This window comes from Podarcis melisellensis (genome assembly GCF_964234715.1).
Source record: "Podarcis melisellensis genome assembly, chromosome: 14".
Classification (NCBI taxonomy): domain Eukaryota; kingdom Metazoa; phylum Chordata; class Lepidosauria; order Squamata; family Lacertidae; genus Podarcis; species Podarcis melisellensis.
This window is the reverse complement of record NC_138546.1, coordinates 19,221,479-19,246,000: the sequence shown is the minus strand read 5'-3', so window position 1 is coordinate 19,246,000 and position 24,522 is coordinate 19,221,479. Positions and strand designations below refer to the sequence as shown.

The 24,522-nt window shown below is 43.9% G+C and overlaps 2 protein-coding genes across 2 annotated transcripts; one reads left to right on the top strand and one right to left on the bottom strand.

Annotated features, from left to right (window-relative positions):
• The first annotated feature begins 6,587 nt into the window (after positions 1-6,587).
• Positions 6,588-8,604, top strand: LOC309357046 (olfactory receptor 10A7-like). The gene has a single exon (XM_081888936.1). The coding sequence runs from the start codon at positions 7,373-7,375 to the stop codon at positions 8,303-8,305; it is 933 nt and encodes a 310-aa protein (XP_081745062.1). The 5' UTR covers positions 6,588-7,372; the 3' UTR covers positions 8,306-8,604.
• Positions 8,605-9,139: 535 nt separating this feature from the next.
• On the bottom strand, positions 9,140-22,067 carry ALG1 (ALG1 chitobiosyldiphosphodolichol beta-mannosyltransferase). Its single transcript, XM_081888934.1, has 13 exons — positions 21,727-22,067; positions 20,948-21,025; positions 20,608-20,711; positions 19,688-19,836; positions 17,684-17,773; positions 16,740-16,856; positions 15,586-15,710; positions 13,792-13,830; positions 12,719-12,778; positions 12,270-12,380; positions 11,234-11,348; positions 10,192-10,267; positions 9,140-9,408 (listed from the first exon to the last, which is right to left on the bottom strand). The coding sequence occupies exons 1-13, from the start codon at positions 21,938-21,940 to the stop codon at positions 9,277-9,279; spliced, it is 1,410 nt and encodes a 469-aa protein (XP_081745060.1). The 5' UTR covers positions 21,941-22,067; the 3' UTR covers positions 9,140-9,276.
• Positions 22,068-24,522: the final 2,455 nt, after the last annotated feature.

Below are 24,522 nucleotides of genomic sequence, written 5' to 3'. Positions count from 1 at the left end.
TGTCCAGAATGCTGAATAGGAACCCTCACACAGCAACATCCTAGCAGCAAACTCAGGGCAGATCTGCACCATGGGTTGAAAGCACATTTGATCTCATTGATAGCATATGGTTTCCACCAAAGAATTCTGGGAACTGTAGTTTTGGGATGCTGTGAATGGCAGCTCAGTGAGGGGAAAACTACAGTTCCCAGGACTTTCTGGGGGGAGTCACATGTTTTGAATGTATGGCACGGATCAGCCATCGGTTCTCTGAGCAACTGTACTATGCAGCCAAAATACCCCCCTACATGCACACAAGGGAGATAGCAGCAGCCTAAGGGGGAATGGAGCTAAGATTTGCAGAAGTATTTGCAGCCCAATAAGCACTGAGTATGCTCAGTGAGTATAGAAAATTGAAAGGGGAAAACCAGGAAATCAAAGAGAGGGAAAATGGAATGAAATAGGCAGAGGAGGGTATGGCTGGCTATAACCCCTGAGCAGGAACATCCACACTGCTTCAGTTAAGGCATTTTGAAGGTAATGCCTCTCCCACTTTAGCCTCTGTGCCTGTGTAAATATCTGCACTTTTGATGTACAAGCACTAGAAATGAGTGAGAACTTGTTTGGCTTGAACTGAGCTGAATACATGAGTTGCCAAAAATCTGCAAAGAGAAAAACGTGAGCCAGCTTCATCCAGAACCCCATGTGGTACCTTAAGAACAGGGGTAATGGGTGCTAAGGGACCAATCAGCTTTATGGGGTGACACATTCTCCTTAAGGAGAGAGGCTGCCCCAGGAGAAATTGCAGCAAAGTTCATTTATGGAAATTCTCCCTGTTTGGCTCACCAAGCCAAAATCCCTCTCAGACAATAAACTTTGCAGTTTGTGTTTGACTAGTGCCTGGGGAATCATATAATTTAGGTGGGGAGAGGAGAGAAGCTGGGGGTCGTCTTCTTGAACTTTCAGTTCAATGCAAGAATTAAAAGTACAGTATTGTCCTTCAAAAGGGCTTGCCAATTTAGTGGACTCCAAATCCCATGAGTCTCCAGCCAGCATAGCCAACAGCTAGGGATAAGAACATGGTTTTTATATCGCACACCTATTCCTGGTTGTAGTCATTAACAGCCTTATGTTCCACAAACTTTTCTAACCCTCTTTTAAAGTCAACCAAGTCGGTGCCCATCACTGCTTCTTGTAGTGATGAGAATTGTATGAAAAGTACCTAAAAGAATGCCTTCTCTAATACCAACTACCTTGGACCCTACAACTTGACAGGGCCTTTACAGTGGTAGCTCCCTGGTTGTGGAATGCCCTCACTAGTGAGGTGTGCCTGCCTTAACCACTATTAACAGTTAGGAGGAATCTAAGCATTCCTGTTGACACTGGCTTTTGGTAGATGAAGAATACTGTTTCTGGAAACCTCAAGATCGTTGGAGGGAAGAACCTTTGCAATTGTAATTGCTTTTGGAATGTTTTAATCCAGAGATAAGGTTTTTTTAAGTTGTGCATCTGTTTGCCACCCTGGGCTTTTTGGGGAGGAGGGATGGGGTAATAATCATCATCATCATCATCACCATCATCATTTTTTATTTATACCTATCTGGCTGGGTTTCTCCAGCCACTCTGGGCAGCTCCCAACAGAATATAAAAAACACGATAAAAGATCAAACATTAAAAACTTCCCTAAACAGGGTTGCCTTCTGGTGTCTTCTAAAAGTCATATAGTTGTTTATTTCCTTGACATCTGGTGGGAGGGCGTTCCACAGGGTGGGCGCCACTACCGATAAGGCCCTCTGCCTGGTTCCCTGTAGCTTCATTTCTCACAGTGAGGGAACTGCCAGAAGGCCCTCGGAGCTGGACCTCAGTGTCCAGGTAGAATGATGGGGGTGGAGACGCTCCTTCAGGTATTGCTGCTGATTATGATAACATAAGAAGGTTTGCCAGTTCAGGTCAATGACCCATCTAGTCCAGCCAACCAGATGCTTGTGGGAAGCCTGCTAGCAATTCCCACCAACTAGAATTCATAGGCATAAACTTCCAACAGTGGAGATAGGCATCCCAGCAAAGAATCATGGGAATGGGAACTTAAGGGTGCTGGGAAATGCAACTCTGTGAGGGGTAAACTGCAGCTCTCAGGCTCCTTTTGGGGAAACCATATGCTTTGAATGTGTGGTGTGGATTCACACAGCTGAAGCCCACAGCAAAGCAACTCCACACCACCAGAAGTGCTTAAATGAAGGCCTCTCGTCCATCCTGTTGTTTCATGTTGATGGAAAGATATCTGTACTTCCACTAATGCTCCATAGCTCCTGTGATGTTCAAATCACGTCTTCCCATACTTTCCCCTCCCTTAATCCAGATTTTCATACCTTCTGCTTTTTGGACTATCCCTGGTATGAGAAAATCCAGACTGTGGGAAGGGAGAGCGTGGGAAGATCTATGAATCTCACATTTGGTGGAGAACATCACATGGGCAACAGAGAATTAATGGAGGTGCAGGAAACTTACTATCCATGTTAAACAACTGGATGGATGAGCACTACATTTCAATATGGACAGCCTGGATAGCTCAGTTGGTTAGAGCACAGTGCTGATAACACCAAGGTTGCAGGTTTGATCCCCATATGGTACAGCTGCAAAGTCCTGCATTGCAGGGGGTTGAACTACGTAGATGATCCTCAGGATCCCTTCCAACTCTACAATTCTATTATTCTGTGCCATTAAGTACAAGATTAAGTTTTCTACTTAACTGTGATAGATGCACCTGGATGGGCATACAAAATACCTGCGTATCTAACTACGTGCTAATCTAGTTTAATTGCACAGTTGAGTTTGCGAGCCCTGTATCCCCAAAGAGTTAGCCTATTTCAAAGGTCCTTTAGAAAATATGTTTCCTCCAGAGTCTCTCTCTCTATCCCTCCCTCTTGGTGAAAAACACCAAGAAGTTCTCCCCATGATTGGTATTAGATGTGGGGAGAGGAAATGGTTTGAATCCACTGTTTCTTTCAAAATACCACGAGAGTCCAACAACATCTTAAGCAAGAGGGAAGTTTTGCTTCACCAGTCTTATATGGCTGACCCTTTCCCGTGACTCTGAAGTTCAGAATTAGGGAGGTCTGCAGGAGGAAAAAGAGAAACTGCTTCTGCATACAGACTCTGCGCTGAGAATGTGATGATGACTTAAAAAGCCATCCCTTCAGGTAAATGGGGGGGGGGGGGAGAGAGAGATGGGACAGAAGGGAAGACCAAAAAAAATTTAAAACCTGATTCCTATTCAATTATGTTGGCTGCAGTTGCCAGTGTAAAGTCCATTATTGCAACATTGCAATAATGTCTATATGAATACCACAAGATCTCAGCTGGAATTGTGTGTATGGTTGTGGTCACTGCACAAAAAGAAAAGAAAAGAAAAGAAAAAGGCTCAAAAGGTGCTGAAAGGGGCAACCAAAATGATCAGGGGACTAGAAGAATTATTCTATAATAAATTATTCTACAATACAATGTCCCACTTTGGAAAATGGATGCATACAGGCTCTGGTCAGCGCTCCCTTTAAATAATATTTTTTTTCTTGCATTCCCCCTCTAAAAACTAGGTGCATCTTATGGTCAGGTGTGTCTTATGGAGTGAAAAATACAGTATATTGATTTTAGTAAGGTTTTTGACAAAGTCCCCCATGATATTCTTGCAGAGAAGCTGGTAAAATGTGGTCTGGGTGAGGTAACTGTTAGATGGATTTGTAGCTGGTTGGCTGACCAAACCCATGAAGTGCTTATTAATAGTTCTTCATCATCCTGGGAAAAAGTGACAAAGTAGGATTCTGCCGCAGGATTCTGTCCTGGGCCCATTGTTGTTCGATATCTTTATCAATGACTTAGATGAAGGTGTTGAGGGGATGCTCATCAGATTTGCAAGTGATACCAAACTGGGAGGGTAGCGAATGCCACTGAAGACAGACTCAGGACTCAAAATGACTTTAACAGATTGGAAAACTGGGTGCAAGCTAACATAATGAATTTCAAAGGGACAAATGTAGAGTTCTGCACTTAGGCAAGAAGTACCAGTTGCATAAATATAAGATGAGGGGACCTGGGTTGCTAATAGTACACGTGAAAAGGATCTAGGGGGTCTTAGTAGACCACAAAGTCATGAGTCAACTCTGTGTGATGCAGCAGCAGCAGCAGCAGCAGCAGAAAATGCTAATGCTATTCTAGGCTGCATCAACAGAGGTAGTGTCCCGATCAAGGGAAGTAATAGTGCCACTCTATTCTGCCTTGGTCAAACTACACCTGAAGTACTGTGTCCAGCTCTGGGTGCCACAATTTAAGAGGGATGTTGACAAGCTGGGACGTGTGCAGAAGAGGACAACCAAGATGATCAAGGGTATTGAAAGCAAGCCTTATGATGAACGATTGAGGGAGTTGGGTATGTTCAGCCTGGAAAAGACAAGACTGAGATGAAATACGATAGCCATCTTCAAATATCTCAAGGGCTGTCACATGGAGGATGGGGCAAGCTTGTTTTTACTTGCTCTGGAGGGTAGAACTCGAACCAATGGATTCAAGTTCCAGGAAAAGAGGTTCCAACTAAATATCAGAAAGAACTTTCTGACAGCAAGAGCTGTTTGATCATGGAAATCTCCCATAAGAGGTGGTAGACATGGATGATCTAGTTGAGATTCCTGCATTCCAGAGGTTGGACTAGATGAACCTCAGAGTCTCTTCCAACTCTATGATGCTATGACTTTCCTTCTATTGTTGGAATTTTTTTGCATAAGCAATCAAGCCTCCGCCGACTCTCCCAAGCATGTAGCTGCATTTATTTCCTCTAGCTATTCTTAGCTTACATGCTAGTTTCTCTGCTATGGCCATCTGCTAAACCTTTTTATACCATGCTGTTAAATTAGCTTCTTTAAGATCCTTCCAAAAAGTGGCAATAGTCATACGTGCAGCTACTAATAAGGTAGAGCTGGGAAAGCCTCCATCTCAAAACCAGGAGAACTGCTGCCATTCAGGGCAGACAATCCTGAGCCAAATAGACCAATGATCCGACTAGGTATAAAGTAGCTTCCTCAGATGCAACAAGCTAAAACACTGGCAGGACCAAACCATGGGAGCGTGTGTCCCTACGAAGCAAGGATTGGATGCAATCTGAAGTAGTGGATGGGAGGAAAGAGCTAATCGTGCTTTTCTACCTGGAACCACCTTTCTTTGGTTGTTTCTTTCCAGTGGATCCTGTTAAAAGGCTGAAGGTGGAAGACATCTGGAGAACTGTGTGTTAGCTATCCATAACAGCAATATTTAAATAAAAATCAGGCAAATTAAAACACAATACTCCACTCAGCATAAAAAGGACAAAAGGCTACTATTTAAGCCAGGGGTAGTCAACATAGTGCCCTGCACGTGTTATTGGACTACAACTCCCATCATTCTTTACCCCATTGGGGCTGTTAGGAGTTAATTAGCCCTGATCAAAGCAGTGAACTGCAGCAAGAAAACCCCCATTGCTTTCCCCCCTTCCTTTTAAAAATTGTGTGTTTTGTAAGTTCATTAGCAGCACTGAATAGATGCCAATTGCAAATACACTTGTAGGCAAGATTGGCAGAACATATTCTTATGCAGGGAGCTGAGAGAAAAGGAAGGGGCCTGTATGAGAGGCGGGGTGTCTTATGAGGATCATGTGAGATTTATTAATGTATTTTAATTTTCCCCCTTTATTTCTGTTTGATATATTTGTTATTATTCTTTTTAGTTTAGTTGGAAATTTATGGTATATTAGGTTGAAAACCTTTAATAAAATTGATTATTTTTTTAAAAAAAGAACATTTTCTGATGCAGGTGGAAGATTTTTCAGTGCAAATTACCCTATGCGAAATAATTTTGGGGGGAAAGTGTTCCAATTTAAAATTTTCTAGAAAACTTGCATCCTTGGATCTAATAAGTCTAAATATCATGACAGACTGAGGCAAATTAAAGAGGTCTTCAGCTGGTACCATTGCCATAGCTTGACATTTATTGGCCTGTGGCAACATAGTAGCAGGCTTTTTTCACTAATATCTCCAGTGTTAGGAAAAGCACTCCCTGCTATCAATACAAAAGACCCCCATCTCTATTGGCATTCCACCGGCTTTTGACAACTTGCCTGTTGACACAGGCATTATGTTTATTTCTCAAACCGAGTGCCTTGTTGTTAACTGATATGTGCTGTCTTATTGTACATTTTAATTGTGTAACTTGGTTTTTCTACTTCATGAACCACTTAAAATCCTATTTTGGCATTAAGCAGGATATATTAGTAACGGTGGTGGAAGCAGCACTCAAGAGGGCTGCAACTCTGTGGTAGAGAACATGTTCTGCATGCAAATTCAATCTCTAGTGCTTCCAAAAAGGGCTGAGGAATAGCCCAGTGTGAAATTGTGGAGAGGTGCTGCACATCGGTGGGCCAAGGCTCATGCTTGCCATAAGGCAGTTACTTGTGTTGAAAAGCCTCCAAGGCTCCTCTAGAGCCTCCTACTTAGGTAGATTTGTGCACGTGGTGGTTCCCACATCCCAATCAGCTACCTTACACCGACTTCAGTTTCCCAAAGCAGCACAGAGACAAGAGGTTTTTTAAAAAAAATAAGAAACACATTTATTTTAAAACAAATTAAAAAGGTGAGCGATTGGGGGACAAAACAGTTCTGTGATCTATTGTCGGTGGAAGTTAAATGATGCATCCCATCTTGACATAACAGGGAGCTACAGAGCTCTGAGACAGAAGGTCACAGGTACAGTCTCAACCATCTCCTGTTAAAAGGGATCTCAAACAGCAGGGGGAGCAAACCCAGTTGAAAGAAACAGAAGTGGGTTGGCTGGTCTGTCACAGCATGTAGGGCAGGTTGTGGCAACTTGTGGCCCCCTAGGTGTTGTTGGACTCCGACTCCCATCAGTCCCAGGCAGCCTGGCCAGTGGTCAGGGATGATGGAAACAGTAATTCAGCAACATCTGAAGGGCAACAGATTTAACTCAGAGAGGTAGTCAGAGAATGAGGGAAATAAAGTGGTATGGTTCTCTATTTCTTTTTCCCATTGACAGCAGTTTAAATGCAGGCACTTAGTTGCAACAAGAGTTTCCATTTCTAATTGAAAGCTGAAGGTGGCATTTCAGCAGGGTTAAGATCGCAATGCGTTTTGAGAAGTCAGAAATGAGATTGACGGAAATGACTACTAGGTATCTTTGCATTGGACTGCAGATGTGCTGATCCTAATCAACTGGCTATCATGCTATGTATTGCTGCTTTGGGATGAGAGTGTGTGTAGACTCTCTTCATAGGCATAGCTTATAGGTGCTGTCAAGATGAGTTCTTGCACTTTTGACCACTAAACCACTATTGTTCTTCCCACAGAAAAGTATAGAAATGAAAAACATAACCGTCATCACAGAATTTGTTCTCTTGGGGTTCCCTTTCTCCCCACTGGCCCAAGTCTTCCTCTTCATTATATTCCTTGTGATCTACACCGTAACTCTGATTGGAAATATTGCTGTAATCACTTTGACCAGCCTGGATCCCCACCTTCAAATGCCCATGTACTTCTTCCTCTGCAACCTGGCAGTCTTGAATATCATTTGCACTTCGGCCGTTGTCCCCAAAATGCTCATGAACTTCTTGGTGACAAGGAAGTCCATCTCAGCCGAGTTGTGTGAGGCTCAGATGTATATCACGCTGTTCCTAGGGGCGGCAGAATGCATCTTCCTTGCCGTGATGGCGATCGACCGGTACGTCGCCATCTGCCACCCGTTGCGCTACTCTGTTCTAATGAACAAATCGGTTTGTATTGGCATGGCTGCTGGGTCTTGGCTCAGCACCTTCCTGGGGTCAGTGGTTCCACTCTTCGTCCTCAAGCTCCCTCTCTGCGGCTCCAATGTCATTGACCACTATTTCTGCGAAGTCCCAGCCATGCTTCAGCTGGTGTGCGCCGACACCTCTGTGAGCGAGAGTGCAATGTACATGGGGGGCATAGCGACAGAGATCATCCCCTTTCTCTTGATTGTACTCTCTTACGTACGCATCATTATTGCCATACTGCGACTCGCCTCTGCCGACAGCAGGCAGAAAGCTTTCTCCACCTGCTCAGCACACCTGACGGTGGTGACTATCTTCTACACGACTGCCATGCTCATGTATATGAGGTCGAAGGGGCAGCGCACGCCAGAAGAGGACAAGGCCATCTCGGTCTTCTATACTATCATCAACCCCATGATAAACCCGATCATATACAGCCTGCGCAATAAAGATGTCAAAGAAGCCTTGGTGAGAGTCTTAGGACGAAGCAAAATGGCCAAGGTTTAAACGAGGCAAACCTTCTTTCCACCTTGGGCAGAAGATCTTCAAGTCCTACTATTTCATCAGCCAAGCCTGTTTGGTCCTTTTGCTTGCAATACAAATGTCTACCCTGAACAAAGAGATCCCAAAATGAAATATGATTTAACACTCAAGGCATTGTTTTAAACATGAAATCCAAATACCAGAATGACCCCTTTTTCAAAGGAGGAGGAAAATGCTAAATTTACCGTAACACAACATAGACCGTGGAGTTTAAGGTTTCAGACCCCACATGTTCTGGGTAAAATTCTCCATTTCATGTTCAAATACAGTGGTACCTCGGGTTAAGTACTTAATTCGTTCCAGAGGTCCATACTTAACCTGAAACTGTTCTTAACCTGAAGCACCACTTTAGCTAATGGGGCCTCCTGCTGCTGCCGCGCCGCCGGAGCACAATTTCTGTTCTCATCCTGAAGCAAAGTTCTTAACCTGAAGCACTATTTCTGGGTTAGCAGAGTCTGTAACCTGAAGCGTATGTAACCCGAGGTACCACTGTACCAGTTATAAAGTGAGGTAGGAAACAAATAACACACATCGCAATATGGTATCTCCTTTGAATGTGAAGAAGTTATAAAGGTACTTTCCAAGATTCACAGTAACATGTTTCCACTTCAAATAGGGAATTACCAGCTTGCAACTTAGGCAACAATAACTGAAGGCACCACAACCTACTTCATTACTGCATTAAAAAACAAAACAAAACAGTGAAGCAGTAAGTAGATACAGAACAACATTGGCTCTATCCACAGCATAGAAATTAAGAGGAAAAAGTGGAAAAATTGCATAAGCCTATAACGAAGCTCCAGATAAAACTTTTTATTCACCATATAAAATCACTTTTTCTTTTGTAAAAAGAATTTTTGATATACAAACACGCTTGTGGTGTTACAGATTTTGAGAATGTGCAAGTTATAAATTAACTTTGAAGTCGTATCAGCTTAACGGCTGCTAAAAAGAGGAAGCACTGTCTGCTCCCAACTTTCATCCCACCGCAGCTGCTTGGTTGTGCAAAGATTCCTTCGGAATAAATTGAGCTTGCCTTCTGCAGAAGAATATTCCAAGAAAAGCATCTGCAAGGTTAGAAAGAGTGAGTGAAACAGATTAATACAGTATACAGGAAAATGGAAAAATATTCTACTTTCTATACCTGCAATTATGGAAAGATGCAGGTATTTTTCCCAGATAAAACTACATTGAATCAATTGCTTCATCAACAAACAAACTGATGTCTCACTAGAAAAGTACCACCTTCAAAATTGGCACACGAACAGTAATAATGTGACAAGTCCCTGGGATTATCAAAGAACTGTTTACGCAAGTAAATTATAGTCAGAACTATGTATTCCAAGATTCAATAACCTAACCCATGCCAGATCATTATGAAATCTTGCTGACCTACTGAGAAAATAATGAAGGGCTTGGGGGGGGGGGAGTTGCAATTCTATACTCTATGCATCCTAACTAAGTTGGTTGTGTTTGATTTTTTTTTCCTTTAAGAAAATTGATGGTATGTTTAGCATTCCATATACTGGAAAATCCTTAATAAAAAAAATAAAGCTATATATTTTTAAAAGGACAACATATGCACAAGAGAGAGAGAATGGATGTCCCTTTCCACTTATTTAAAAGCAACTCCCTGCACATAGAAAGCTAGTGCTTCAGGGAGAATGTTAGCTTATATATTTCTCCTAATTTTCTATGTTCAGGAAGTTTTTGTTTTTAAACTATGAAGCAGCATTCAAAGATGAAACTTCCCTCCTGCCACCAAAACATCCAGCTTCCTTGATGTTTCCAGAGCAATGAATGCTCAATGAGCCCCATCAGCAAGTCAAAGTTCTCTTGTTCTATGTTACCTTCAGTTGCTCTGCAAGTTCGCTTGAGTCCCGGAACACCAAACCATTTACTTCATGCTTCACAAGTTCATGTATACTACAAAAATAAGCAAAACAGCACTAGAAAGAATCTCAAAGTTGTTTTCTTCAGTGAGGGAGCGGGTTAACAGTTAACATACCACATTAATGCACCAGCCTGCTGCCTTCTAGGTATTTTGGACCACATCAGCCCCAAACACAGCACAGAAAAGCACAGCAAGATTTCCAAATTAAAATAAAAACAATAGTTTCCCAATTATTTCTAACTAAAGGGAGCTGACAAGGACCTGTGAGCTGCCAAGGAGTATAAAAAAAACCAGAGGAATCTGCAAGGAGCTCCAGACTGGCTGCAGCCTGAACAGGAGCATTCTGCAACTTTTTGTTGCAGGGCCCATTTGTAGTAACAACCACCACCAATAATAATAATAAACAAATAAAGATCTCAAAGAATAGAGAGATGGGTTAACCAACAAGGGATACACAAGATGGGGGAAGAGCCGTAACTCATCGGTAGAGCATCTGCTTTGCATGCAGAAGGTCTCAGCTTCAAATCCCATTATCCCCAGGCAGGGCCGGGGAAGACTCCCTGCCTGAAACCCCTGAGAGGTGCTGCCTGCCAGTGTAAACATTACAGTGGTACTCTAGATACGAACGGGATCCGTTCCGGAGCCCTGTTCGCATCTAGAAGCAAACGTAACTAGCGACGGCACATCTGCGCACACGCGCGTTGCTTTTCGCCGCTTCTGCGCATGCACATGATGTCATTTTGAGCGTCTGCTCATGCGCAAGCGGCGAAACCTGGAAGTAACGCGCTCCGTTACTTCCGGGTTGCCACGGAAATTGCGCTCCGTGGCAACCTGGAAGTAACGGGGCACGTTACTTCCGGGTTGCCGCAGAGCGTAACTCGAACGTGCTCAACTCGAAGCGTATTCAACCCGAGGTGTATGACTGTACTGCACTAGATGGACCAATGGTCTAATGCCAGGTTCTTTTGAGATGCTGAAACACACAGGTGTGCTCTTACCACTGGAAGTGCACTGCACACACAGGCAAGCAGCAGCCAAACATGTCCACGACCTTCATAGGTAGATCCAAGCCACTAGAGGACATATGAAGACAGACGCCCAGGTCAGCTGAGCCTGTAAGAGAAACCAACCCCCCATTGAGTATATTCTGCAAATGAGTTTTTTGGGTTTTTTGTAGCTGCTCAAGTAATAGATGGCTTGTTGTCACTCGGGGGAAAAATGAGGCATACAAATCAAGTGGTATTGAGGCCTGCCAAGGAGGAGTTTGTGGGGCAGTTAAAATGAGGCACGCAGGAACTGTACACCAGCTCTTGCATAGCACCCACTTGAAACTGTTTCACTGTCGCTCAAACATCCCAAGCCCAGGTCACTTAGGAACCTGAGCCAGAATACAAGACCCTCTCTACTGACATCTTCTTCCCCCCAGATCATCTCAGGTGCCAAGACCAGCAGAGAGGGGCCTTCTTTGTAGTTCCACTGCCCTTGGAGTTTCTAGGAGTGGTGCCCTGGGGAAAGCCATTCTCACTGGCAGCCTCCATGCTGTGGGATACCTCCCCCCACTGCAGAGGTAATTCTGGTGCCTTCCATTATGTAGCTTCCATTGTATGCTGAAGAGACAGTTCTGTACCTTAGCCAATTTGTACAAATCACTGCCATCTTGTTTTCCCTCTGCCCTGCCAGTCAGCACCCTTGTGGAGAAGAAAAGGGAGGAAAGGGTGCAAGTTCCTCTCCTACTTCAAAGGACCCATTTCAAGTGGGTCGGGGCATCTGGCTGTTAACCAGAAGGTTGGTGGTTCAAGCCCACCCAGGGATGGCTGTGGGCAGGATTCCTGCAGTGCAAGGGGTTGGGCTAGATGACCCTTGGGGTCCCTTCCAACTCTACAATTCTATGATTCTATTATTCAATAGCAGGTTCTGCTATCACAGTCCTGCAATGGACCACTATCCTATACTCCGAAGATCTCATGAGTCTGCTCCTGTACATTTTCAAAATGGCACATTGAAGCACACTGAGAATTCGAAGATCTTCCTTACCAAGGAGAAGGGGGTAATCCTCTGCTTCCAGCCAGGGAGTACAGATCTGGATATGCTTGAAATGCAGCTCTGCAATCAGCTTGTTGTAATACTCCTTCAGAGGCCCTTTGCCTTTTTAAATTAAAGAAAATGAACAAAACGGTTTGCTGCTGATCCAAAAGGGTGCATTGTGAGAGTTATCATCCTCTGGGCAAGATTTCATTTGAATGCCCAGAACCAGCGTGATGCCATGGTTATAGAATGTCAGGCTATGAGCTGGGAGAACAGAGTCAAAATCGCTTCTCAGCCTTGGAGCTCACTGGGTGACTTGGAGCCACAACACTTTGCCTTCTGACAAAGGATTGACCAAAAAGCATGCACTGATTGTTGAAATGAATCAGCACGCCCAGTCCAAAACCTTTACAGGTGCAAACTATGAAAAGTGAGACAAATGATTTAAAAGCTGCTACCTGTTATCACACACACAAGAGGAGGAAGCTTTGCTCCATCGTTGAGATAGCGTTCATATTCTGTGCAACAAAAAAAAGGTAAAAGTTGTGACTTTACCAAAACCATCATTGGAACAAAGTGACAGGCTACAAAAGGCAACTTTTTTTTATTTTAAACAAGTTTGGGATTTCTACAGCAAGCAGGAAGACTGAGGTGGGAAGAGCTACAGTCTTACAGCCAAGATTGTTTGTAGACAGATCCCAAAGTGAATCTGCACCAATAGGAGAGAGAAAATTGGGGGGGGGGGAGAGAGTGGGCGCCCTTGTAGTTGCTACCTATTTTTTAGTTTAGGCATCTAGATGCCAACCTATAACCAAGTTTTCAGCATGCCTTGATAAAAGAGTATTTTAAGTCAAGAATGACGCAAAAGGAAACTTTGTAGCCAACACCTGAATCCCAGATATGCACAGAACACATGTGGCAATGCAAACAGAACTGTTCCCCATAAGAGAACAAGCCTGTTCTCTGATGGGGGCCTTTTCCTTGGTGCTCTCACAGCTCTCGCTTTTTCTGATAGACATGTTGGAACTGCTGGTCTCAGTCCTCTGCTGAGAAAGATGCTCTGCCAGGGGTAAAAGAGCATGCAGCTGCCACTGCTTTTCTCTCCAGCCCCCTTTTCTTCTTGCAGCTGTGGGCAGGAGAAAACTGAGGTTCACAGGATTGAGGAAACAATAGCTTTGGTTGCAGTAGGGGGTAACCACAGTTGAGTTCTGCTTATTAGCATTCAAGGAGGTGTGTTCACCAATGCAAATGTCTCTCCCCCACTGCTCAAAATACCCTTCCCACTCTTAGCCACCTAATAGTATACTGTTCCCAGAAAGTGAAGAAAGGAAGAGGATAGACCACAGTTCCTGCTTTCTGATTCAGTTGCCAATTCAGCTAATGCAGGGATGGGGAATCACTTTCAGCAGGAGGGCCAGAACAAATCAAATTATGGGCAGCCCACACTGTTGAGGCCGCCTGTGCCTCCAGTGACAGCAGTGGATCCAGGTTTGCTTGTTTAGAAAGACAGAATGCTTCCTTAATAACCCACCTTCTAAAGCTCTTAATAGGATGGAAAAATCTTCATCTTCTAGAAAAGGGAGAAAAAGTTTGCAGTTAATATACAAGAATCACAGCAATAACTCTGGTTTCACCTAAAGCAATTCTGCTTTTGAGTGCTGTCTCTGTAGCAACTGTATAATGTAGAGCAAATGAGGTAATCAACACAATGCTTCTTTCTTGTACAGCCAAAGGGGCTCACAGCAGCTAGAAGACATGCAGCTAAAGTAATCTCTTCTGTATTTGTCACATTCATTCAAATAGCAATGTATTCTGTGTTGGCATTAGACATGTTTAAGCCCACTGAGACCAACTCTGAAATCAACTCCAAATGCTTTGTGCATTTGCTGGATTCCTTAAGGCCTTTTGACTATTCCACTAGCTCTTCCACAACTGTCTCCCAACAGAAGCTAACTGAACTGTTTTGCCATTATAAGAACTTTGTAACCTTTAAGAAACCGCTGCCTGAGGTTGCTTATTTTCATCTTCCCTTCCCATCCCTTTTAGCTTTTGTGTCTTGTTTTCTTGAGTGGAAACCTGAGGGCAGGGATTCATTTACTCTATAAGCAGCTCTGGGAGCCATTTTGACTGAAAGAGTAAAAATGCTTTAAATACATAAAATGACTGTCTACAAACTTTACACACACAGATGATCCCAATATATTTTGTTGCCTAAGGGAGAAGACTCAAAGAGTCTCCCAACCATATACTGTAATCCTAAATAAATTGTACTCCCTCAAAATATTCCATCTTACCCTGCCTAGTCCTAGGGTCAGCTCTGTTACTTTTACTAGGGAAAAGAATGGAGCTCTGACATAAATTAGGCTGCCGTGTGCTCCAGTTTATATTAGGCTGCCGTGTGCTCCAGGTCACTTATTTCATCCTGTCAATTTCAAAACTGCTTCATAACCTACAAACATTAATTAAAACTCAATTAATATTTGCTAATAAAACAAATGTTTTCCAAACATTTGCAAGTAGACTGTGAAAACCAAGCAACATCATTATGAAAGGAATGAAGGGGAAGAGAAAGGCTGTTGAAAAGTTAGTGGCCTGACACAGTTTTTGGAGTAATTCTAGTACAGAACAAGACAATGTTTATGTTATACTCTTCATGTGGAGCTTTATGTTCACAGCTCCTGCCCACATGATGAGATTATATTTTTCAACACAGCCATACATGATCAGAAATCCAAGGAAAGAGGGACATGAAAATTATCCTCTCCTTGGAAGTGGGATGCAATCAGCTTCTGTAAGCAACCATGATTATGTACTTCCACTAATTTTTTAAAAAAGAATTCCAAGCAATCTTGAAGTTTTCTCTGCTCAAGTACTTGGTACACAGTTAGTGCAAAGTCTTACAGCGGGAGTGGGGCACCTTTCCAGCCCAAAGGCAGCATTCCCTTCTAGAGGAAACACTGCCGTGGGGGGCAGAGCCAGAGGCAAAAGAGATGGGAACTGCAAATGTGAATTTTAACTTTCTACAATAGGCTAGTTTCTACTCCCAAACCCCTCTCCATCCAGACAAGCAAGAAGCATTATCAGAGGTTCAAGAGCACATTCCAGCCAGGCCAAAATACCCAAGCATATGAAGCAGGGCTGGTGAGAGGTGTGGCTTAGGAGGGGGCATGGCCTACGGAGAGTCCCAGGGGCCAGGCAAAGAGACCTGGAGGGTTGCATTTGGCCCTGGACCTGAGGTTCTGCATCCCTATTTTACAGCTTCATGTACAAGCATCTCAAGCATACTGTGCGGGAAGATACATAGACAATGGTATAGAGCCAAGACCTGTCCAGCTGGTGCTGCTGATGAGGAGAGCTGGCCGGCCCATGCAGTGCATCACGTTTCCGCTCCTGGTGTCTAGTTGAGTAAAGGCAGTTTTCTCAACATCACCTGGGAGGCTGGATTCTGCTCTGAGGAGAAACAGGATTCTGAAGACTAACCTTCAAGGAAGATGTGTGATCAGCAAAAGCACACGTGCCAAACCAAACATTATAGCTCCCAAAATCAGATTAATGGAAGCCATAAAGGTCAGCTCCATATTTAGGCAGAGATGTTGTCAATATTTATCCCTCCCCCAAGTTCCCTGCTAAGCTCCTCAACCCATTAGTATTTAACCAAGCTGCCTTGGTACCAAATGAAGACAAAGCATTGTTACTTACTCATGCAGAGCATAGTTAAATTATGGAACTCATTCCCACGGCAGGCAGCAATGGCCAACTTAAAGGTAAAGGTACCCCTGACCGTTAGGTCCAGTCGTGGACGACTCTGGGGTTGCAGCGCTCATCTCGCTCTATAGGCTGAGGGAGCCGGCGTTTGTCCACAGACAGCTTCCGGGTCATGTGGCCAGCATGACTAAGCCGCTTCTAGCGAACCAGAGCAGTGCACGGAAACGCCATTTACCTTCCCACCAGAGCGGTACCTATTGATCTACTTGCACTTGACGTGCTTTCAAACTGCTAGGTTGGCAGGAGCTGGGACCGAGCAACGGGAGCTCACCCTGTTGCAGGGATTCGAACCGCTGACCTTCTGATCAGCCAGCCCTAGGCTCTGTGGTTTAACCCACAGAACCTGGCACATATGTTGGATAATTTATGCCCTCTTGCCCACAGCGCCACCCACGTTCCATTGATGGCCAACTTAGAAGGCTTTAAAAAGAGGAGTTTGGCAAATTAATGGAGAAAGCCATCCATGGCTACCAGCCACAATGGCTATGCCCTGCCTCTATAGTAATGCTTTTGTATACCAGTTACTGGAAAGCAGCTGGATCTTGTGCTCAGGTTCTGTTTGAGGTTTGCCCACAAGCATCTAGTTGGCCACTCTGAGAACAGGATGCTGGATTAGATGAGCCGCTGGCCTGATCCAGAAGGCTCTTCCTGTGTTCTTAAGCACGCCAGTTCCAAACTAAGTAGGAGTGCATACAACAGCATATTTTAACTTACACAAGTTGGCCTTTAAACGGAGCATATTCTTTGGCTAGTTTCATGAACAACTTATGCTGATCGATCAATGGCGTTTGCTTGAAGAAAGAAGCTGGCTTGTCATAGAGGGTCGTCGCTCTGCAACGCAAAGGGGCCCAGAAGTCAAAACAATAAAGATAAAAATCAGATACTATACTTGATCTTAGCCAAAAGGACAATAATATTACTTATATATCTATATAATAATGTAAGGAAATGTAACTACGCTGTATTTAGCATATTTTATCTTTTTTTCTTATTGTATGTTTTATGTTTTGCTTTCTTTCTCTTTCTTTTTTTGTTGTTCTCTTCATTTCTTCCAACTGAAATTATCTTAATAAAATATTACTATATATAAAAAAATCAGTGAATGTAAAAAGGTACTATAGAAGTGCCCTGGAAATATTTTTACACAACGTTAAGGCAGGAAAGCTATAGGCAGGTGTTATATTAGAGAAGAGAAAGGGTACATGTGATGAGAGCACTTGAGGCTTCATCCATGCTTGATATTCACACACTGGGCATCACATGAGTAGGCTAATGCAGCTAGAACAAATCTGCACACTGTGATTTTGTGGTGCAAGATCCCAGGGGTTGAGGAGAAGCACTTTGAGCTAAACCTCTGCAGGCCCCTCAGTAAACCTAACATTCAAAGTGCTGGAGGAAGTGACCCTGTTCATTTGTTCTTATGATATGCATACTTTTATATGCTGTTTTTCAATACAATAAGGTTCAAAGAAATTTGCAGAGACAAAAAATACCAATATTAACAATATTATATATAAGTTATGTTTTAGTTAATTGTTAATATTAACAATATTGTTAATATTCCACTGGCTCTGCTGGATATTTCCATATGGTCTAGTAAAGGTCCTTGCAACACATACAACTCATTTGGTAGAGCCGATTGTGAGCCACTCATTTACCTGATGTTACAGTTCACCAGAAGATCCTCTTTCATTGAGTTAGTCACACAAATGTTATAGTCAGACAGGCGCCCAAAGAATTCTTCATACCTGAAATAAATTGAATGTCCATCAGTTACTAAATACTGGTTCTACTAACCCATCTCAGATGCTTTCATGGGAATATAAGTTTATTCCCCGGTTGCAATGCCTTTTTAAAAAAATAAAAAATAAGGCAAAATCATATGCTTTCCTTCATTTCTCAAATCCATTTAAACCTCAAAAATGCAATATATGTTCATATATTTCTTATACACAATTCCTCATAACCTGGGAATTCAATGGTCTCACACACTAAAAACAACAACCTGAGAATAACGTCAAACCTAAAAAGTTGCCCACCACATAACGTCATGGCCCAACTCCATCTCAAAACATTTTCAGCAGCTTTTATGCTATTACCCTATGAATAACTACTCAAAAGTAAACTCCACTGAGAGCTGGATCCAGACTATATTAACTGCATGGAATTCCCACTGAAATAATTGAGATTTAAGTCTTGCTGTGGCCTGAAGTTTTCGCATTGATTTCAATATACCCATGTTCAATTAACTTAGTCCAGATGCAGCCCACTGCATGAAAGATGGCAGCCATAGGCTTGACTAGCTTTACCTGGAGCGGGACCCCATTTGTTATCACGAGATACACACCAACAATTTTATCCACATGCTATGTAAGGCAGAGACTATTCTAAGGTAAAGGTAAAGGTACCCCTGCCCGTACAGGCCAGTCTTGACAGACTCTGGGGTTGTGCGCCCATCTCACTTAAGAGGCCAGGGGCCAGCGCTGTCCGGAGACACTTCCGGGTCACGTGGCCAGTGTGACATCGCTGCTCTGGCAAGCCAGAGCCACACACGGAAACGCCGTTTACCTTCCCGCTGGTAAGTGGTCCCTATTTATCTACTTGCACCCGGAGGTGCTTTCGAACTGCTAGGTTGGCAGACGCTGGGACCGAGCAGCGGGAGCGCACCCCGCCGCAGGGATTCGAACCGCCGACCTTTCGATCGGTAAGTCCTAGGCGCTGAGGCTTTAACCCACAGCGCCACCTGCGTCCCGAGACTATTCTAGTATGTGACTAATAAAATCAAAATCAATATGATAACATGTTCAAATATAGCAAACCTGTCCTGTTTACCTAAATACAGGACAACTGCATCTTAAGCAGGGGTTCGGTTCAAAGGGTTCTACGTATACACAAAAACAGTGTATATCCAAACTCTTGGAGCCACTCTTGGAGCAGGGGAGAGAGAGAATCCCCAATACTCCCAGAGTCCACATGGCGAGCAAGCCTTGCCCAGCAAGCAAGGTGGAGAGCTTACCAAGCTCTTTTCATGCCAGGTAACCCAAGTGGATCTGGCACAAAAAGAGCTTTTAAGCTCTCTGCCTTGCTTGGATTTAACTTGTGCATTTTCAACCAGTCTGCCTTCAACCACGTATGGCTGCCAGCTAACTGAGTGTAAGATGTGATCATACTGTATTCACCTTCAGCAATGCACTGCATGAGGCCAGTTGCTAATGGATGTACAGTACAAATATTTCATCAAGTTTCTAGCGCTTCTGAAATACTCACAAAGGAGCATTACGAGGGAGTGTGGTGCAGTGGCTACTGTCAGATGAGGAAGATCTCATTCTGACATGGTTGAAATGCTCACTGTCATGAAGTCACCTTGTGCCAATCACCAAATCTCAGCCTAAACTGCCTCCCAGGGTGGTTATACAGATAAAATGGGGGGACGGGGCAATATAGGACACTGTTCATAGGACCTTTAAAAAGCACATGGGTTCAAAACCATCTTCTGTTGGGTTTCAAAACCATTATATTGACCCATAAGGAAGGAGATGGCTATTTTTAAACCTACATAAATACATGTGCACACACACATATAAAAAAATGAATAATCCCCATGGTTCACTGACGACTTGGCCAACGGTGTCTAATAAACTATAAACAGCTGTTGTACAAACCACTTAGCAATCCGGACAATAGGGTGCCTCGTTCCATGTGTGAGGCTCATTATGGTATAGCCGTAGTTGTGCCAATCGATGATGAGCTTACTGCTTCTTAGAAGACAAGCCACCCAGGTAACAGCTATGCTGGGCAGACCTGGAGGATTCTGGTCATAAAAATGAAGAGAAAGAGAGCCTGTTTCAGAGAGCAAGAGACAGTGCAATACCAAAGAATAAGAGCTCTTGCTTTCTTCCTCTGACTGGGCCTTTAACTCCTACCCAGAATGCCACAGCTCTCTTCCCCTACCCTTCAAATATTTCCTCCTAAGTCTCATTTTCCCCAAAGCCTTTATCTCAGTGCCATAGGTCGTATCAACACCACACATTTTAAGCACATGGCTTCCCCCTAAGAATCTTGAGAACTGTAGTTTAACACCCACAGAGATTGAATTACCAGTCCCTTTAACAAATTACAGTTCCCAAGATTCTTTAGGATGGTTGCTAAGAGTCTCAGGTGAGCATCTTCTCTCAGTCCCATAAACATCAAAAGCATATTGTGGAATTCCCTCCCAAGAAAGGTTAGGTTGGCTGCTTCATTGTTATCCTTCTGCTGGCAGGCTAAGACCAAAAAGACCCATCTAGTCCAGCAACCTGTTCTTACAGCATTCACCATCACCTAATGATATTTGCTTGTGATTATATAACAGGCTGCTACCCAAATTAACAAGTTAAGGCAAAAATGTAAGAATCTGCTCTAAAAACAAACCTTGGACTACTGCAGACAAAGCGTACGTGTATCAATATTCCAAATATAGTATTCAAATTAAAACACACTTTAAATAAAACATTTCCCAACTGCCACTGCTTTAAAAGTGGTATGTTTTAAACAGACCTAGGAGACACAAATACTGTATACAGTTCTCATGACGCATATGTACCTGGAGAAGTACATAGTTTGGTTTAGCTATCCTCAGCATTGTATACAATAGTTGGATGCTCTGTAAAATGACTTTTGCGATATACTGGAACATCTTTGGCCCAACTACAAGAGGAAATAAACAGTCATCAGAGTTGCAACACACACAATAAAACACAGAAAGCTGTTTACAATAAGTTCATTAAAAATACCAATAACAAACATTAAACTCAAGTTACACAATATGTTTAAAATACAAAATAGAAAAAAATGCATTTTTTTCTGTCAAAGGAGCCTTGATTTAAAAACTGGTGCATCCTTTTTTTAAAAAAACACACCAAATACTGCAATGTTCACCATACCTTGCCAAATTTTGAGCTCAGAGATATGAACAATCTGTATGTTTCCATTACGTATAATCTCGCTGTGTGGCTTTGTGCCTGAAAGAAAAGTAAACAATTAAGAAAATCCATCCAGCATAAAGAAAATCCATACATAAACAGAACAGAATGTGAAAGCAAATTAAGTGGGAACAGCAAATATTAATTCAGTATATAAGCCAGCAATGTGGGTGTTCTGGGGGCAAAAACCTATACACATATTAGGGTAACTCAGTGTATACCTATGGCAGTTTAAAAGGACACCCACTGCTGAAGGAGTGGGGAACCAGTAGACCTTCAGATGACCATCTCTAAATGGTTGCATCTGAGCATATGAAGAGTGCCCCTTCTTCCCCAAGCACTTAAACTCTCTCAAATACCCGGAACACGGGTTAGCAAAAAATTAATTATAATAAGATGCATGGCTAGCTACATTAACAGCATTCTGTTAATAACAACAACACTGCTGTGCAAGAGTGCATCTGAACATATGCAGAGTACCTTTCACAACGCTTAAGCTCCCTCACATCTCTGCAATGAGGGTTTGCAAAGAAGCAAGATCCCCGGCTGCATACCTTAGCGGTATTCTGTTAAAAATAACAATGTAGTGCAAGAGTGCCTCTGAGCATATGCAGAGTGCCTTTCATCGAACCAAAGGGAAGCGCAAAAGCCCTCGGACATCTTTTGGAATGAGGGGTTGCAGCAAGGCAGTAGGAGGCGTGGCTTCCAGGCTGGAAAAAGCCCCAGCACCTCGGACTCACCCGGGTACCCGATAAAGTGGACGCGGCGGCCGCGGCGGGCCAGCGACAGGGCGTGGTACTGCATGCGGGGGCTGCGGCCCAGGTCGCCCAGCACCACCACCGCCACGCGGTCCTCGGAACCAGCAGGCCGCTGCCGTTGCCATAGTAACAGGAGAAGCAGCAGCAGCGTTAATGTCGCCGACCCGCAAAGCATCAGCCAAAGGAGAGCCGCCATCTTGTGGGAGATCGAGTGGGAGGGCTAGAGCGCCTTCCGCTGAATCTGACCAAGGAAGTATCGCCTGCATTATGTAGGTGGGGGATCATTGCCGAGATAGGCCGCTTTCAGATCGGTCGCCATCTTGGATCCAAATCCAGGCTGGATGGGCGGGATTCTTCTCTGCGTCCCTGTGCGGAGGAATCATAGCATTGTATAATTCGAGGTGATCCCAAGGGCCATTTAGCCCAACCCATGCAAGGAAATTAAAATATGCCAAGAGAACTACGTAATCTGTAATGCATGCAGGTTATGACAAGGGAAGCACAAAGTTCAGTCTTGAAGTTGTCTATTTGCAACTCGTGACTCGGTTGACCCTCTCTCACGGAAAGTGTGGGTGATGCGAGTGGTGGAGCCCCAGACCACCACGGAAGCCCACTGCTACCAATAATTGCTTACGAACTTATTAGACCTCTAACCTTTCCTACAAGGAGCTCAAGGTAGCATATATAGTTCTCCCCATTTTTATCCTCACAACCAGTGCTTTTTTTTTCTTTAAAAAATATTTAGGGATACGTACTCTCATGTTTGGGGACGCAGGTGGCGCTGTGGGTAAAACCTCAGTGCCTAGGGCTTGCTGATCGCATGGTCGGCGGTTCGAATCCCTGCGGCGGGGTGAGCTCCCGTCTTTCGGTCCCAGCTCCTGCCCACCTAGCAGTTCGAAAGCACCCCTAAAGTGCAAGTAGATAAATAGGTACCGCTTTATAGCAGGAAGGTAAACGGCGTTTCCGTGCGCTGCGCTGGTGCTGGCTCGCCAGAGCAGCTTCGTCACGCTGGCCACGTGACCCGGAAGTGCCTCCGGACAGCGCTGGCCCCCGGCCTCTTAAGTGAGATGGGTGCACAACCCTAGAGTCGGACACGACTGGCCCGTACGGGCAGGGGTACCTTTAACTTTACTCTCATGTTTAGGGACATGGGTGGCGCTGTGGTCTAAACCCGTTGCTCGGTCTCAGCTCCTGCCAACCTAGCAGTTTGAAAGCACATCAAGTGTAAGTAGATAAATAGGTACCACTCCGGCGGGAAGGTAAACGGTGTTTCTGTGCACCGCTCTTGTTCGCCAGAAGCGGCTTAGTCATGCTGGCCACATGACCCGGAAAACCTGTCTGCGGACAAATGCCGGCTCCCTTGGCCAGTAAAACGAGATGAGCGCCGCAACCCCAGAGTTGTTCGCAACTGGACTTAACTGTCAGGGGTCAGGGGTCTCATTTTCCTACCCATATGAAATACTGTTCCTCAATGAGGCCAAATTTAGATTAAAATAATGTTTAGGGGTATGCGTACCCCTGCGTCCCTTCTCCCCCCCAGAAAAAAGCACTGCTCACAACAACCCTGCGATGTAGGTTATACTCAGAGTGTGTTCTCAGGTTGCAGCCGGAATGCCAGTAGGAGGAGGAGGAGGAAGGCAGTGGGCATATGCACTAGCTGTCATCCTGCATCTGCAAACTGATGGACCTGAGCAGCCCCCAGGAGATGTTCAGCAAGCTCTCCACAATGATCTCCCCTTCTTCCTAGAGGGCACAGGAGAGAAGGCTGGTGACAGGTGGATGGTCCAGAAGCTGGCCTACTCCAAGGATGCAGATAACATCCCCAAGGATGCAGATAATATCCCCAAGCCCTACAGGCTGCACACAAGAATGCTGATTTTACCTCCAGAGCTGGTGGACCATTGCTCTAATGGAAAAGTTAACAAAAGATGCCCAAATCCTACACTATCCGAAAAGGAACAGCAACTTTTTCAAATGTTTTGCATCCATTTACTGAATACATTAAGGTAAAAGGACCATGACTAGCAGCCACCCACTTCTCATGACCGCTATGCAGAAACATTCTTGAATAGTAATGTATTTGTGAAGGACAATTGTTAGGAATTATAACGCTGTTTTTTGAATACTAGCACTCTCTCCTCTCTTCTCACTGCCTTGCTTTCTTTTCTTTAACTCACTTGCTTTGTCTATTGCTTTTTGTGTATTATAAAGTAAAAATAAAAACAATCACCCCACCAAAATGGGAATTGGAATCAGGGGTCACCAGCTGGACTCATCCAAGACTTTGCCACCTGATGGTTCTACTCCCAGCTCAGTTGGATAAATGCTTGCACAGTCACAATTGCTTGAAAAAGGGTGTTTTGTCAAGGCATGAATAAGGAGGGGACGACAACAGTGCACCAATTTAACCTTGAAATGTTAATACAACATTTAAAGGGCATATCCCCTTTAATTTTATGCCAAGAACTAGCAGAGCATGGCGATGACGGGGGAAATCACACCTGCTGAAAACACTCAAATTGCCAATGATCGAGATGGCAAGAGAGATAGTTGGGAGACAAGCTCTTCATTGTACTTACAGAAAATCTTTTTAAAGAATTGCTTGATTCTTTAGTGAGGAAGTTGGCAGAGGGGAGAGGGGTTTTTTTGGCATGGCATCTACAAGGCAACAGGATAAGACTTACAACTTTGTAAAAGTTTACAACCATGCCATAAAGTGTTTTTAGAACACTTTCCCTTGGTCTTTTGCTGATTGATATCCAATGCCCTTTTAAATGT

What these genes read in the sequence shown, in the direction of transcription:
- ALG1 (XM_081888934.1), bottom strand. Translation starts at nt 21,940, where the DNA reads ATGGCGGCTCTCCTTTGGCTGATGCTTTGCGGGTCGGCGACATTAACG. An exon ending in TCTTGTGTGTGTGATAACAG is followed by an intron (nt 12,381 to 12,718) that starts GTAGCAGCTTTT and finishes TAATTTAAAAAG; the next exon opens with GCAAAGGGCCTCTGAAGGAG. An exon ending in TGTGCAGTGCACTTCCAGTG is followed by an intron (nt 10,268 to 11,233) that starts GTAAGAGCACAC and finishes TTATTTTTGTAG; the next exon opens with TATACATGAACTTGTGAAGC.
- LOC309357046 (XM_081888936.1), top strand. Translation starts at nt 7,373, where the DNA reads ATGAAAAACATAACCGTCATCACAGAATTTGTTCTCTTGGGGTTCCCT.